The 17,217-nt window shown below is 38.5% G+C and overlaps 1 protein-coding gene across 3 annotated transcripts in view; it reads right to left on the bottom strand.

Moving 5' to 3' along the window:
* Positions 1 to 17,217, bottom strand: part of ARHGEF3 (Rho guanine nucleotide exchange factor 3) — a 112,155-nt gene that overhangs the window by 13,114 nt on the left and 81,824 nt on the right. For 2 of the 3 annotated variants that reach the window (XM_010718488.3, XM_010718490.3), the window contains one exon: positions 1,890 to 1,997. In XM_010718488.3, the coding sequence (XP_010716790.1) occupies positions 1,890 to 1,997 (108 nt within the window). Of the gene's footprint in view, positions 1 to 1,889; positions 1,998 to 16,935; positions 17,192 to 17,217 lie in introns of those variants that run through there. The other variant, XM_010718489.2, reaches the window with a different exon arrangement.

The following is a 17,217-nucleotide window of genomic DNA, read 5'->3' on the forward strand; positions in this document are numbered from 1 at the left end:
AAAACTCACAAAAGCAGAGCTCACAAACCCACCACTTTAGAGAGCATATAAACAGAAAGGGGAATGGCTGTTTACATGGTTAGTGATAGGCCAAGGAAGAATGGTTTTAAACTGAGACAGAGGAGATTTAGGTTAGAAATTAGGAGGAAGTTTTTCAGCCAGAGGGTGGTGAGGCACCGGAACAGGTTGCCCAAGGAGGCTGTGGATGCCCCATCCCTGGAGGCACTCAAGGACAGGCTGGATGTGGCTCTGGGCAGCCTGGTCTGCTGGCTGGCGACCCTGCACATAGCAGGGGGTTGAAACTTGATGGTCATTGTGGTCTTTTTCAACCCAGGCCATTCTGTGATTCTATGATTTTCGTGCCTATTTCTGTAAAAATTTGTCCTGAAACACATTTACGTAGCTCTTACTAGGTTCTACAGAGGCTGCCAGTACATGCATGAAAGCATAGTTTGTTTCAATAATCAGACTTGATTAAATACTATATTGTTCTGGACAAACCAATCTCAAAGGCATTCACTACAAAATGACAGCGCAGGTACTTAAATGAGGACAACAGCTGTGGAGGCTGTGAAAAGGGAAGTGCCGTGCTCAGAAGCAGTTTAGCCAAAAATTAATTCACTTTCCACACGCCACACAACTGGAACTAATGTACTCCTTTCAGAGCCAGGCCAATTTTTTCCTTCAGGCAGACTGTGGAGGAGATTTATACACTCCAGGGAATACAGGCATCTCTGCTCTAGTCACGCTATAGTATACATTCTGGATCCAACCCAGACTGAAGGCAGTTCAGCCATTTTGCCTCTTCTCCACCTCCATAAATGCAGCTTTTGTATGCAGATGTCTGTGCTTTCAAAATAGTGGGAACTGATCACAGGAAAATCAATGTTAAATAAATGCTATAATATCTGTTTATGAGATACTACCATTACAGAAGTGTTTTGTTGATTTTTTTTTCCATAACTTTTTATTTAACAGATAACATTGTTACTCTAAGATAGCTTTTTTTGATTAAATAACATTCTAATACACTTGGATATAATTATACTTCCTCTCTTTTGTGAAATTAGCATTTTTTAATAAACCTATTTGGATTGTACATATACTTTGTCACGTAAACTATTTTAAAGAAGAAACAGTGTTATTTTCCAAAGTTTTCTAGACCAGATCCACAGCAGTATTTCAGTTCTTAACTGTTCCTCACTCATCATAATCATTAGGAGTTGAGTAACCACGTTTTGAAATCTCTAGGTCTGAAGGCATTAATACTTCATAAATTCAAGTTCTATTCATGGCTATGTTAAATATTATGCATCTAACATACAATATGGAAATTGCAACTACAAAATGATTTAATTTCTTACATGCATTTAAAGTTTGCTTGCCTTTGATTAATTTTTATCAGCAGCTTTGGAAGATTACCTTTTTCCAATTGTTCAATACACCTTTTTGCTAGGGAAGGTCAAAGTTCATCACACAGAAGGAAACACATCAATTCTGACTGGCTATACCAAAAATAACATTTTCAAAAAAATCTGTTGAAGTTAACAGGAAGTAGTGTCATAGAAAACTCTGTTCAAAAAATTTTGAAGGCAATTGTACCTTTGCTCCAGGTGTAATTGTTTTCCTGTTAATTAATAAACATTAATTATCTGGACAGTGAGTGAAGTGGTTCTTGAGGTAAGAGTTTTGAGTTTTTCCAACTGAGTGACTTTATAGTCATAAATTACCTAAGCCTGTCTATCGTATTATGGTGGTGTGTATGCTTGTGTCCACACATGTACATGCATTTCATACTTACAGAGAAACCCAAAAGTAAATGTGCATCTGTGTGTGCTTTCGCCTTTTAGAAATGCAATTGAACACAGCAATGCATTTATTGTTATTACCTGAAGCGTCTGGCTGAACCGCTTCAATGGAGTGGCTCGTACAGGAGGAATAAGATTTGCTAGTGATGTAACTCTAGAAAGAGGCTTGACCCGCTTGTTACTGGGTTCCTGTATTAGGAAAAAAGGAAAGGGAAAAAAATGGGGGAAATGTGAGCATTATTATATAAACACTGCTGCCAGTTTTGCTGACTTTCCTAAGAAAGTATTTATAAAAATCAAGTTTGCAAATCTGATATATAATGAGAGTGAGCAGTAAATAAATAGCAGTTTCAAATGCTGACAATGACAAATAACTCCTGGCTGGTACATGCAGGTCCTGGACACACTGGAAATATCTCATCGTGGAGAAGCTGCATGGCTGGTGGCAGGGGAAGGATAAAGAGACAAAAATTTTATTGAAAGAAGTTATTCTTAAAAAAGACATTTCCAGCAGTGCTTTGCAACTAATGCTGTGCTGTGATAACCATGCCACTGAAACGAATATTTTCTAATAAAATCAAGTTTGTTTCTTTGCTTTCCAGTGCTGTCGGTATGTGATTTTACTCATTTAACTCTATTTCACTCTAGAAAATATGATTCAGACCAATCTATAAATGTCTTTTGAGTTCACATTCACATAAAGAAGTACCTATACATATTGACAAATACATTAATAACATTTATAACATTTTCATGGGGTTTTTTTGGCTTAAAATTAAAAAAAAATATCTACCATAAAGCAATATTTTTCTTTTCACATAGACTTGTTAACAGCTTTTATGCCCTATATATTGGACATGTTATACTGAAGTGTTTATGTATATTGTCTTGCAGATTTTAAAAGCAAACCAACAACAAAACTGCGAACAGAAATCATAATACAAGAAAAAAATATAGTGTAAATACAAAAATAAAACAATTACCTTTGGCTTTCTAACCTCCATCTGACATTTAATGAATCTTGAACAGCACATGCAAAAGGCAGCTTCTGACAGAAAAAGAAGCAAACCTTTCAAGTGACGTTAAAAAAAACACTCAACATCTTATTTCAAGGGCATCCTAAAGCAGTTCATCTTTCCTTCTCGGCCATGCTTACAGAGTTTGTGTAGGTTTCCTATGCCTCTGATTTCCTAGACATATCTTGAAAAAAAATGAGGCATGCCTATTATGCTTTTGCTCAGAAAGGCAAATCTTGCAGATTTATCATCCCTCTTGATAGGGTGAAAGAAAAAAAAAAGTGGCAATGATCATGATCTGTATTACAAGCAAGAAAAATTTTCTTCCATCAGAACCACAACAGAAGAAAGGTGAGAAGCAGCAGCTATGCATTTAATTTACTTCCCAGCAGGCAGACCTGGAAGTCCATAAATGCCTGCTGAAATGAAGGACACAGTGTTAAACCGTCAAGCAAAAATAAAGTATTTGTCCCCATACGAAACTCAGTATTAAAGCATTTTATCAGCCCAAACCAAGCTTCTTTATCTTCACCAATATACTGCTAATGATATTCCTTCCTTCCAGCAGCCACATCTTTGACACAGGTATTATTATTATTTCATAAGGAGTATTATTTTTATGTCATTGCAGCATCGCTAGCATATCAACACAGCTCCAAACCCCTGAAGAAGAAAAATCTTTGAGATTCTACTGTAATTCTTCTCTAATTGGTGGCTCAGCCATCAGCTGCTTCTTTCTGATGACTACTCAGAAAACCAGTCCTGCACCACTGACATCCCATGGCAGAGCCTGCTTACTGTCAGCTGTGCTGCAGTGCAAGGACACCAAGTCCAAGGCAGGCAGCCGGTGCTACACCAGCAGCACAGCTTTTGTAGCAGCAAAGCAACAAGCACTGCTTCGGAGGAAGTACCACATCCCCAAAATGAATCTGAAAATCAAGAGTATATGAACTTCAGAGACAATAAAACAGGAATAGGATTAAGAGGAAAATATTTCTCCTCCTTTACTGCTAAGCATATGTTCTTTGGTGCAAAGACAAAACAGATTAAAAAAAATGTTACACAGCTACATCATAGCTTGAATGTTAAGTGCTCCCCAAAGTCTAGCAGACACATGCATCGTGAGCTGTAATTCATAATTTTGCATAAATGATCCCTCAGTTTTAACTTTTAACAGAACTAAGTCTAGGAACCCTTGAATACTTTTCTGTGGAATCTACTGACAGCAAAAGAGATAACCAAGGAAGTACAGCAGTACTTCACTGCATCTCCACAGCATCATTTGCATGCATGCAAAGGCTTGAATCAATCCTTCTGAGCAGTGTTTAAGAAAGAAATGGTAAGTTTCTTTGTTCTTACTAGCCTATTTCTGCAACTGTGTGGATGACAACAGCTAAAGTTCCTTAATGACACTGTGTGCCCCCACAGGGCACACAAACCTAAGCAGTTGTGAAAATTGAGGCACAGCATCAAATAACCCTGGAGAAAATCAGCCTGAGTAAAAAGAAGGGAAATCATCGTTCTCTTGAATAGGGAGAGGAAGTGAAAAGAGGAAATATGATTTCCCCTTCTTCATCTCAGCCAGTCCAAACACTGCCTGAAACCTGCACTGTCTACTAGCCAGTGATGCCAACAGTCCCAGGGCAAATATAGTACTGCCCTTCCTTTAAAACTCTCCCAAAACTATCCATTTCAAGGAGAAAAACTGTCCAGACAGTGACATACGTATACATGCATATATATATATATACACACACACCACAACACATACATAAAACTAATGTTATTAATTTTTATGCATTACTAACCTTACTGGCTACAGAAAATGATGTTAAAGATAAGAAACACCAGTTTAAGTCATTATCAAAAAGCACTATGTTCTTCTATAGGTGCCTGCCTTAAGCCACCAGAGGTCAGCATCTCACCCAGTTGTCAAAGGAAAGCTTATATCATCACTGAGTGAAGGCGCATCTGCAAAGGTCCCACCTCTTATGTCCCAGCCTCACATTTTGTCTTCCTCACGTAGAGCACCATATGATCTCACACACAGAAATCTGATCAGAATTCAATAGAGCTCAAATTCATAGCACATATTAGGAATTCAATGTTTCAATTATGAGAGATCAGCATTATTACAGGATTCTAATACAATTATTTAAGATAATGAATCAATAGTTTCTGAATTCTAAGACTTCACACTTAACAAGATACACTTTCAGACCTAATTTGTAGATCAGGAGTTCCTTGTTATGGGGAAAGCTTACTTCAAGTTTGACTGTCACCCTGCATTAAAAACAGTGTGGTAGGTTATGACACCCAGCTTCAAGTGAGAACTCATCCAACCATCAGGTGTCACATCCCTCAGAGACCTCTAACACTGACAGTAACCAACACTGAGTGATCCCTTCCACTGTGAAATAATAAAGCTTGTATAGGAAGGTTTTGACATTGCAATGGAAGCAGAACTCTATCAGAGCAATTCCAAAACTGTAGGACAGTAATATTGAAACCCTTGGTCACTCTTGTCAAGGTCGCAGCTTTTCTGTTGCATGGACTACATTCATTCTACCCTACCTCCTCCTTTACTATCCTCATGTTATCTGCACGGCCAGTCCAGACCAGTGACTCAGAGAAGATGAACTACTGAGACCAATGCGGTGTACAGGGAAAATTTCAGACAGGTGCAAAAAAAGTAGGTTTTAAACAGATGGCTGTTTTCCTAATCAAAGGCTCTGCTCTTCACAATTAACAGATCAAATGGAAAACAGAGTGTGTGAGCTGTTCTGCTCTACTCAGAGATACTGACCAGACTCTACATTTGCAAATTAGTCCAAGATCAGGGGGTTGCAACTCCAGATGTTGCTTCCCAAACCACTTCAGCACTGTTTGTTTTGTTGTTTGTTTGTTTTTTCCTAAGCTGAATGTGGTTAGGAATTCCTATTACACGTGTTCATTATTTCACTACTATGATCTCTGAACTTATCTGTGTTTCTGGTTAACTGGGGGTCCTGCAATACAAATATTTGGGCTATAAATCAAAGCAGACGGGAACTCAGAATGGTGCAATTCCAGTGTCTACCCAGCAGGAAGCAGCTCCTGTAAGGGCACACTGTTCCAGAAGAACAAACATTAGATTCTAGATCTGGGTCCGTGACTGTCCTCAAAGGACTCGGAGACCCCCGAAGTCATGAGTCCTCCTACCCACCCTCCCAGGTCAGGGAACTGAGAAGCAGATGGGATTTAGCAGCTGGATCCGCTGGGAATTGGGCCAGATTAGGACAAAAAAATTCAGGAATAACAATTCTTGCCTGACCTTTTAAAGCCAATATTGATATTTTAAAAAAACAATTTCAGAGCTTTGAAATAAAACTGAATGTTAGACTGCACTGTCAGAGTCACAAAAGCTTGCTGAAACAATATGGCAAGTTATGAAACAAAAGATCCAGGCTACACTTTGGAAAAGTTTCCAAACTGTGGGGCTGGTATATGTGATGTTAATCTGACAGTGCTTTAAATTTGATATAAGGCTAAATAAAGCTGAGGGAAACATGAGTGCAGAAACTTCAAAGGCTGCACAGTTCAAATGAAGCCAAATTAATACCTGACTAGACAAGAACAAAGAGCAGCTGGCCTTCAGAGGGAACTGTATATTTGAACTCAAGATGACTTCAGTAACATCTGAATATTTGAATTCAGAAAGCAAAAAATTAGAACTGGAAATTCCACGTGTATATGCATCCTCAAAAAGAACTCTCAAAGCTGAACAAACTGAAAAACAAGTAAATCTATGTATGAGGTCTGGATGGTTCTGGAAACCACAAAGTAGACATCTCAAATAACTGCCATGTTCTTCTGAGAGAACATTTTTATCTATTCTTTTCATGGGAATTGACAGGAAGACTCATCACAATGGCATAATCATCATCACAGATTTATGACAAGATAGCAGATAAGAAGTTGCAAAGATGCCATGCCCACCATTTGTCTATTGAAGCATGAAGGACACTGGTTCATTGTTAATTCATTCTGTAGATGATTATATCCTATAAATATGCACATTGTATTTGTAGCATCTTTTACATATTAAACTCTAACCTAATAGCCTGCCGAATATGAAAGGAACCCTCCAGCTTTAAACATCCAGCTCTTCAAACATCAGCATTCTGATACAAGGTGCTGCTTTTTAAAATTGTAATGTGGTAATTTCAAAATACCATGACTTCAGCAAAGGGAGAAGTTTTCCATTATTGCTTTTCTCTCCATCTAACAGACATAGATTACAATTCAGAAGTCCAAATCTTTGCATACAGCTCCTGAGGCAAGCAAAACATTCAACAGCCACAGAAGGATATTAAAGCACAAAGTCCTTTGAAGAATTAGGCACTTGAACTAGTTGCAGTTAATGACAGCTACACTGATGTTATCATTTCTTCATGAGCAAAATCAGTATCTAACAATTGTATTTATTGTATGCAATAAAATAGTAAGCAGATTTGAAAAGCTTTTAGAGGGGGGGAACTTGAGGGAAGATGCTAGCCCTTCTCATTCTTTTCATCCATAAAGTAAAATTACTCTTCTAGTAGCATAGGTAAATAATAGAGCTCCTCCAAAGTTCAAAGTATCTTCCTGTCAGGGTGAGTTAAATCTATTTAATAATATTGACTACTTTTCTATCACTGTCATTTGACAAGGCCACCCACAGCTTAATTATCACACTTGGATGGATAGACGATTTTAGCAAAGATTGATTTTAATTTTCCAACAAACAGAAAGAAAGGAAACAAAAAGGACTAGGCTAGATTTCCCTTGCATTGTTCTCAGAATAGCAGAGCCAATGACCTGGATATCACATACTGCAGGGCACAGAACAGTAGTCTAGGAGCTATATATCAGACTCTTGTTTCAGAATCTTGTTTCAAAATTCCTACACTCTGTACTTCTGACCAGCGAGCCACTGATTTCCTCCCAGTGAGCAGTAGAAGCAAATGTATGGTCACTGCTAGCATGATTGGTTTTCCACCTGACTCATCTCTTATCAGCAACTTCAACAACTGCCTACATAGCAGGGAACTGCTGCTGGGTTTGACAAACAAGGGAAAATATTTCCCCGAGGGCTCATTACACTTTGTCCCTAGCCCATGTGCAGCCCTACTGTGATTGCACCCTGTTGATTTTTCTGATTATATTTGAAACAAATAAACTTAACCAAAGGAACGTGCAGATTTTTTAAGTCAATGCAGAAAACAAGTGGTACGTGGAAACTTGAACAGGGACTTAGCATTTTAAAATATTAGAACTTACTCCTTTTGCCTTCAAAGGCAAACTAACCTTCTGTCAGCCCACCCACAAACCAGCTGACATTGGCAATGCTCACTGAAGGCAGCTTACTAACGTCAATGTCACTGGAGTTCAAGGACTTCCAGAACCAACAGGTTCTTAGATAACTACTGCAAGTAGCTGACTTGGGTTTACTAACTTTCTTGACATGTTATCAGAGATATGACAGGCATTTTTTTTCCTTTCAATATACTGTTTGTTTGTGAACCCAGACAAACATGTATGTGAAGTATTAATTCTGTGTTTGGGAGCACTCGTTAGTGCAAAAGTTTTAATTGAAATTAGTCTCAAAGGAATTAATGCTGTTTTAAATGGGAGACTCTATAAATTGAAACAGCACAGCACCCTTTGTTTCAAACATAATTCACAAGTGGTGCCAGCAAACTAAAACAGAACCACTCTGTTTCAGACTTCATATTACTGGCTGAATTTCCATACTCCTATACTTTAAAGGTTATTAGTTTTTAGCCAACTTTATAAGGGTAAGTCAACATTTGTCATGGCAGGAAGCCCAACATTATTATTTTTATTAGTCTGCTACTAGTTAAATTGGCCTAACATTAAACGGTTCTAATAAATGCCCCCAAAACTTGGAGTTCAATTAAAAAAAAAAACCACATTCAAACTGTGTTCCACAGGATGTTATCAATATTTAACCTTCAGCAGAATTTAAAAAATGCAAACAAAGAAGGTTAAAATAGAAAAAGCAGCCTGTGCTACAACAGAGCCTCTTACTACAGCAAACAACCTAAAAATAAAGCATGCCATGCAACTCACATTTTTTGTCCCTTCAGACACAGGTAAATCTAAATCTGGAACAACCTTCTCTGGAGCTACTGAAGCCAGCTAGAGGCTGTACTTTTTAATGCATGAAAGCACAGAAAATTTGCCTTTGCTTCACGGTGTCTTAGAAATACTCTGATGAGGAAATTCTCGAACATTCATGCTTCTAAAGTTGCATGTGATGGTTAAGAGTAACAAAGTAGGCAATGCCAAAGCAGTTCCAAATAAAATTACCATCGTGCAACATGGAACTATAATCATCCACACAAACCCATCTTAAAACCTGGGAGACGTGTCACACTAGTAGCACACCAGCATCACAAAAGATTTCTAAGCAAATCCAGTAAATAGATATATGAAGGCAACTTGACCAGTCAACAACATCACGTGTAACAGCCCTAAAACTTCCAGTGTTCCCTCACATTCACAAGGCTCCACCACCTGCACTCTCAGATGGAATCAGGAAAAGGTTTACTCCTCCCCTGCCAGTCTCCACAAAAACAGCCAACAAATGAAGTAAAATCCAGAGACATTTTGTTTTAGTCAGTACTACAGAGAGCACCTGAACTTATAGGTCAGGTACAAGGAAAAGCCGTATAGAAAAGTGATGTATTCTCAGTTGTAAGGTACAGTTTGCATCAGGCTATGCCATCGTGTGCACTATCAAGGACTGGCTCCATCCCACAGACAGGCTGCAATCATTTGCCACCAGCCCTCAGACCTCAGACTGTGTTTGCCATATGTGAGACAGAACCACTGCAGTGTCAGCAGCACAGGGCCAAGTTGTGCCCAGCTATCCTGACCGATAATTCATTTGTCTGCAAAATCCAGAAATCAACATGCCTACCAGCATATAGGAAATGAAGGCAAATTAACAGAGAAACTTCACACTGAGGTAAATTAACATAAGTGACAGAAATTCTGGGAAACTCAGTCAACTAACACTGTCTCCATTTAAAGCTGCTCGTACAGACTAAGATCTCACTTCTGGAACAAGCTGGATATGAAGCCAGACTGGCAGTTAAGAAGCAGACATGCTACAAAAGGGTACTGCAAAGAACCATAAAGGCAAGCTGTTGCTTCAAACTGACGTTGAGCAGAGCAGATCAGCAATTCCACATGTGGTGGTTTGATGTTTCCATGCTTAGCTCACTGCAATTATGCTGCACACGAACGTGAAATACATCAGAACTACAACTTGCTAATGTATCATTAAAAATGAAAACAATATAGACATTTATGAAGATCAAAGGAAATTTGTGCCCTGCAATTTATCTCAAAATCTTTTGGCCATTCTGGCTCCATGTCCGCTTCTGATGTTAGCAATGTGCCACAGCCTTGGGGTTACCTTCCTGCACTCCCCTGTATAGGTTAAACATAGTAATGAGCCCAAGGCAGCCTAGAGCTTCTACTGCACATCCCTGTACTGGGGATATTTGGGTCCAACAGGCAGGCTGCAGGCAGCCCTAAGTCCTAGGGCTAAGATTTCTGCCATGTAGGAGATGTCAGTGGACAATGGACAAATTAGAACATCCTGGAGATGCAAAAGAATTCTGAGCCACTGTTTCAGTGTTTAAAGCCTAAATCTAGGCATTGTATTAGATCCTGAATAGACAGACAAGAGACAATCCTTACCCCTAAAGAATTAATGTCTTTGTTTCCATGACTTCAAGACACCTTTTTCTTTGTTTAGTTTTCTGGCTGCTGGTGTTTGTACAACTATTACAACTCAAGGCTGAAGAAAGAAGAACAAATCTTATAACAATTTTTCTAACTATGTAGCAGTACTTAGATAGCTAGCACATCTGTCTCCATCCCTTGTTTGTGGTTATGAAGAACATTTGTGTTTAAATGAGAAAACTAATCCCAATCATAAAGTCTTTTCTCGGCATGCTTACAGGCCTCAAGGGATATGAGATTACTGCAAGTTATGGAAGTCATTTTTGAGGGATCTCCTTGTCAAAATACTGAAAGTACATCTTGAACTTCTTGAACAGCTCTTGAACCACTTCTGCTTCTAACCGTGCTTTTTCTGTCCTTAACCACAAGCAGCATTAACTTTGATGTCGTTCAAGATGCTCAAAAGCCTTCATGGCCCTACTGGGACACAAAATTTTATCTTAACCAGACTGTTCTTTCTGTACATGAACTATGCAATTCCAAGCAAATACGGTACTTCACAACTCTTCCCTGACATCCCCCCCAGTTTAAATAAGTTTGTTAACTACATAAACTTTCATTTTTAAATCATTTAGAATGCTTAACTACAGATTAGCTTAAGAATTATTGAAAAGGAATAGTACAGTATTTCAAACACTTCTCACAACTCATATGGATGGCTTCCTTGTGATGCAGAGAAGATTAAATGAAAAGAGTGGAAAGTACTGACATTGAATAATATTACAGATTTAAAATACACAGACACATAGAAGAGGAGTAATTCATTCGATAGACAAAATTCTGCAGCAATCCCAAGAGCAGGCATCTTGCCTTGTTCATTTTGTTTACCTTTGCAAAGCAAAAGATTTTGTTGTTTACCTTTTAAGATCAAAAAGGATAAAAAAGGAAATACAACATACCAAACATGGTCACTGGAAAACAACACAGAATTCTATTGAAAGAGAGACACTTCACTTTTTGTTTTTCCTAGTATTTTATAGACAAATTCAGACACGTTTATTTTTGTATATACGTAGATCCATTAAAACAAAATATTATTTATTTGGGAACTGTAATTTAACATTTGTAAAAAACAGCCTCTGATCTTCTGATGTTCTTAATCAAAATTACCCACAATAATTCACTCTCTTGGTCAAAATCAGCATGTTATCTTTTTGCGTTGTTACATTCCCGAGTCAGACAGTCAGCTACTAAAAACTAATTATTTGAAGACAACAAAGTTTTTGACAGTAGTAAGTAGTAACTATTGTAACAGTCATTTTATGGCATACAATTATATTCCTCACAATTTGTTTCTGATCACACACTAAGTGAGAATTCCAGCACTCAAGGCTAGATTTTCCTGCCTGAGTTCTTTAGCCTTAGTAGGTTTTCACTGTTCCCACTCCTTTAGGAACACCCAAACAGAAACTGAATAATCAGCTACAGCCACTTGATAAAACTTTTTCATGTAACAGAATGAAACCGTATTTTGCAAAGTGTCAAGGGAAGACTGTAGAGCAGGCTCTGCTCAAGCTTCCTACATTCATGCCATACCCACATTACAGATGTTGTTGGACTGTCCAGTTCTAGAAGAAAATAATTGCAAAATTCAACACTGTAATGACTCCCTGGCTGAAGATACTAAAAAAAAGAAACACAAAAATCCATTATCTCATTAACTCTGAAACGATGGCTGTTTGCGTGTCACTCTGCTTACATGTCACACTGCTTACAACTCCTGACTTTAACATATTCTTATTTTGTAGAATCACAGAATCGTTAAGATTGGAAAAGACGATGAAGGTTATCTAAGTGCAAGCACCCACCCCCACCATGCCCACAACCACATCCCTCAGTGCCACAACCCCACAGTTCTGGAACACCTCCAGGGACGGTGACTCCACCACCCCTGCGCAGCTGTGCCACTGCATCACCACCCTTTCCGAGAATAAATTTTTCCTAATACCCAACCTGAACATCCCCCAGCACAACATAAGGCCATTACCTCTCCAGTAGTGGCATGGATGATGTTTGTCATGCAATATTACAGGTGTTACTAAACACCTCATGCTACTAACTATACCTCAATTCTGTTAAACTTGGTAGGTGAGAAATAGTTCAGCTGATTCTATTCAAAGTTCATTCATATTAGATTAAATCCAACATTCTACCTTTTTTGCCTTTTTTTCTGAAGAGTTGTAAAAAGAGATGTAAAACACCTGTGAAAAGCTTCCCTTCATCTCAATTATTGTGTCTATATTTGCTCAGCACGTGATTTTTTTTTAGTTTCGTCAGAGTACTCAAAATTACCAGCTCATCATTCCCTTAAAACTTAATTAAACTGAATTAGACTCACTGGAGATCTAATTTTGTTTTCCAGTAGTATTAGAACATCAGCCAGTAGCAGAATGATACTAGCACATAGGAAGATACATCGATGAAAACTGTGAAATAATGTAACATTTATCATACTATCTGAAGAGCTTTCCATATTGTTTGGGTATGTTACCTCACACAAACTCAAAGACTTGGTCGTCCAAGTCAGACAAGCATCTAAATCTCCATTTCAAATCAGTTCCTGACTATTATAGAACATATTCATTATATAAACTAATAGGCTCCAATCTCACTATAGCAAATTCTATTGCTTCAAAGATAGAAGGAAATCAGATAAGACCATTCATACTAAACTATGCTTTACAGGAATTAAAAACTGTGATTAGAAAATTGTGCATGCATCTCATCTGCAGAACATCAGCTGTAGCACCGTTATGCTACTGTCATCATCCCAGAAGACTGTGTTCCTATAGGAAACCATTTGACTTAAATGAATTACTAGTACTACTGTATTGGTGGGCTCCGTAATGTGCCTGATTTTGGTCCAACATCTGCACTTAGGCACAGTCATCCCCAAACACGATTCCCAACTTCACATTATGAAGAACGTGCAGATTTATGTATTTCTTCACAGATACTAACTGGGTTGCTTCCAAGCATGACAGACAAAATATCTTTAATGGCATCTCTCTAATTACATTTAGCTAAAATTGAGGCAGCTCTGCAGTAATTATTGTCTCTGTGCCTCAGCTCTTTAGAAATATATCCCCAATTTATCAATTTTGTATAGGAAACTAATTAAAAGTTGTCTTTGAACACCACACTCACCATATAAAGATCTCATATGACCATTCATAAACCACAGTATATTAGGTGCCCAGGTGGTACTGGGTATCTGATTAACCTTACCAACATCCATGAAACTAATACGTTATGGCACAGTTTGCAGTGTCATTGTGCAGGTGAACAACTAAGCCTTGACTTCTGCCAAACTCCTCTACTTCTTTAGGCTGAAACTTTTGAGAGCAGTTATTGTTTTTTTTCTTCTTCCACCATTTCTTCTGAATGGAATCTATATTCAGCATCTTTCTCTAGTTGTATGTTGTCAGAGCACATGCTTCACCATTAAGTCTCACACGTGAATAGGCACTCTGGTGAGCTTATAGAATATTCCTTGTGCATCACTTTTCTGATACTAAACAGTATGAAATTATTCAAAAGATATACTGAAAAGCATTAGAAAGGAAACTTTATTCCCAGTTCCATGTAGCTGTTTGCCTCACACCCTAAAGTGCACAATTAGAACTTCCAATTGCACCCTGTAACTGTGTTTGCCACTCCCCTGTTGCCCAACCAGCACTTGGGCTTCAATGTTGCCTTTAAAGGGGCTGATAAGGAAGCTTGCTATAGCTGCTGAAACAGCAGACAGTACATCACAGGAAAGGATGTGGGTTTGATTCTTTATTTATTTTTTTAATATCTTGAAGCAAGCAAATTTCAGTTTTGTCAATTCTTCACTTTTGTCTTATTAAAAAAGATGGAAAAACCCAACACCTCTGTACCATTTGCACTTAAAATTGCACTACAGTATTTTCCTGTGAGGTACGTAATGATGCACATAAAGGCCTTACTCTGTTTTCTGTGTTAACTCATTCCTCAGGCACCACAGTGTTTTGCTGCCCTTAAACAGTATTCAGGGAGAAATGTGATAGCAGGTACCAGAGGCTTTTCTCTGATTCCAGGTTTTTACTGTTCCCATACATTTCAGACATTTTATTAGTCATTACTTTGCAACTGGGGAACTTCTACAGAATTTATGCTGAAGAAGATGAACTGTGGCTTAAAGAACACTATAAGCAGGAAACCTCTGTTCTGTTTTCTGCTGCTAACTCATTCCTCAGAAACACCTCAGTTTTCCACTGCTGCTCTACACTCAAAAGTCTAATAGAAAAGAAACAATCCATCACCAGTAAGCTTCTGCTTGCTACTCAGAGATCTTCAGCTGGAAATGTGACATTTCAACAGTACGGATAAATATGCATTTCTTGCCAGCCTTAGTTAAAAAATAATGGAGTTACATTACATATAAGCTCAAGGATTTTGCTGAATTTCACAAGAAATATTTAAAAGCCACAAATTCTGACTTAAAACCAAAACACAACAAGCACAGAGCAGAAAATACATTCTATTCCACGTGACAAAATGTATACACAGTAGGTTATTAGTTAAATCAACCAACTTCCATATTAATAACTAAAATGGTTTTTAAAAGGTAGAAGGTTTCACTGGCCAGAAATTTACAACCTACACACAGCAAAATTAGCTTCCTGGTGTAGTAACACAGAACTGTGCTAGGAGGTGCCCAATAGCTTTCTCTTAATTACTAAAGGGTGCAGAAAAAGCGTAACATTTTATTTGGAGAAGAAATGAGAATTTTCCCCAGAGCAGACAAACTGTGAGGAAACAGGTTACATGCATCTATCTTTATAATTCCTTCCCTAAAGTGCATTTATTTTTGCTTCCTTCGGAAAAATTTTCGAGTGGCTGATACAGACAAACAGAAGAATGTTTAGAAGTTCGTTTCTCAAAAAAAGAAAAAGTTCAGCTACTCTCAGAAATCAGTCTGAAAGCACAGGTTGACTTTTCTTAATTGTACAAAATACAAAATGAAAGGTTATAAATCTAAAACAACTGTTTGCAGGCTGTAACTTTGATTGATCACATCTGTCATGCTCTGTCATGATCTGATTGATCACAATTCCTCATGCTCTAAGTTTCCATTGAGATTTTTTTCATGAAATTTGACTACACTTAAGCTGCCCTTCCAAACTGTAAAGGAACACTCCAAGTCTTTCCATCTGACAATTCTATTCATTCACTAAAAGAAAAAGGGAAAAAAAAAAAGAAAAAAAAAAAAGGCTCACGCACTGAAAGATGAAAACCATATTTCTTAAATAGTACTTAGGAAAACCGGTATCTTAAATGAACTATTCAGTGCTTACCAACCTGAGCTTTACATGAAAGCACACAAACACAATCAGGGTGCAAACTTCCAAAAGTACAGATGACAAAATTTCAGTTTTATTAATAGCATGAATTAAAATCCTTTATGTAAAAGTACACAGAAAAGCAAGAGTGCAGAGTCTTACTAGTTCCTGGCTTAAAATAAGGGCACTTGGCTTATGTTACATTCAAGTGCTGGATGTAATTAAATTTTGACGTAGTTGTATTAAATGCACTCAGTGTATTAAGTTGTCAAATTACTCAGCAACCAAGACTAATGTAAAAGCTAGATACTTCAGTGACAAAAACTTTCAGAAAGAAGTTTGCTTTCCTCCAGCACGGCTAGACAGACTCACTAAGGTCACTTCTCTTTCCATAGCAGAGCACAGAGCAGACTAAACACCAACCTACAGTACTGAAGTCTTGCATGAACACTGCTCCTTGAAAGTCTCCACCGTTTATGAGAATTTTGCAAGCAAGTTGAGCGTTGGTTAATGAGTGTCATGTCATGTTAAAGGAGTTCATTTTAAGAGAGTAGAAAACCTGCTGATACAGCAGGGTTTGATTAGCCATGCAGATGGATTAATTTCTTGCTTTATTTCTGAAGGGGAAAAGACAAATGAAGTGCTCTAAGACACTGTCTTCCAGATTCCTCCACTGTCAAAAAAAAAACATAACTGGTTTCTTGCATACATTTCATGACCTTTAAGTAATGCTTAGTAAAATACATATAACTTACTTCAGGCAATATATCTAAAATAGACACTTATCAACTAGTCCCCTAAAAGACTACCTTCGCTTCCTTAAAGTGACAGATGAAAAGATCTAGATCCCTTACTCCTTGTCTTATTCCAACGTCTAGAGAAAGTAGCAAGGAAGCCAGGACCACGCACAGCAGCCATTCCCCACGTACACCGGTCTCCCCAGAGTAATGCAGAGCACGCTGCAAGGCAGAACAAAGTTGCAGCCGTGCCCCAGCAGATAAGTACCTCCGTCTCTTTAGCCGGGCTGCTCGCCGCCTCCACATCCAAGGCGCAATTCGCCCTCTTGACCGAAAGGTAGAAAGGGTAATCCTTGGCCACCATCGCGGCGGCGCGAGAAGCGGTTTCGGGTGTCACAGCTGATTCTGTCCGAGTCCAAACCGCGAGGACGGGGCCAAGCCGGTCAGGCTGAAGCGTCCCGTGGCCGGCGAGGAGCGGCAGGCAGCGGACGGCAGACAGGCACGGAAGGCAGCAGGCGGCCGCCCCTCAGCACGGCCCGCCCCGCCTGGC

Source organism: Meleagris gallopavo, chromosome 14 (assembly GCF_000146605.3).
Source record: "Meleagris gallopavo isolate NT-WF06-2002-E0010 breed Aviagen turkey brand Nicholas breeding stock chromosome 14, Turkey_5.1, whole genome shotgun sequence".
In the NCBI taxonomy this organism is placed as follows: Eukaryota; Metazoa; Chordata; class Aves; order Galliformes; family Phasianidae; genus Meleagris; species Meleagris gallopavo.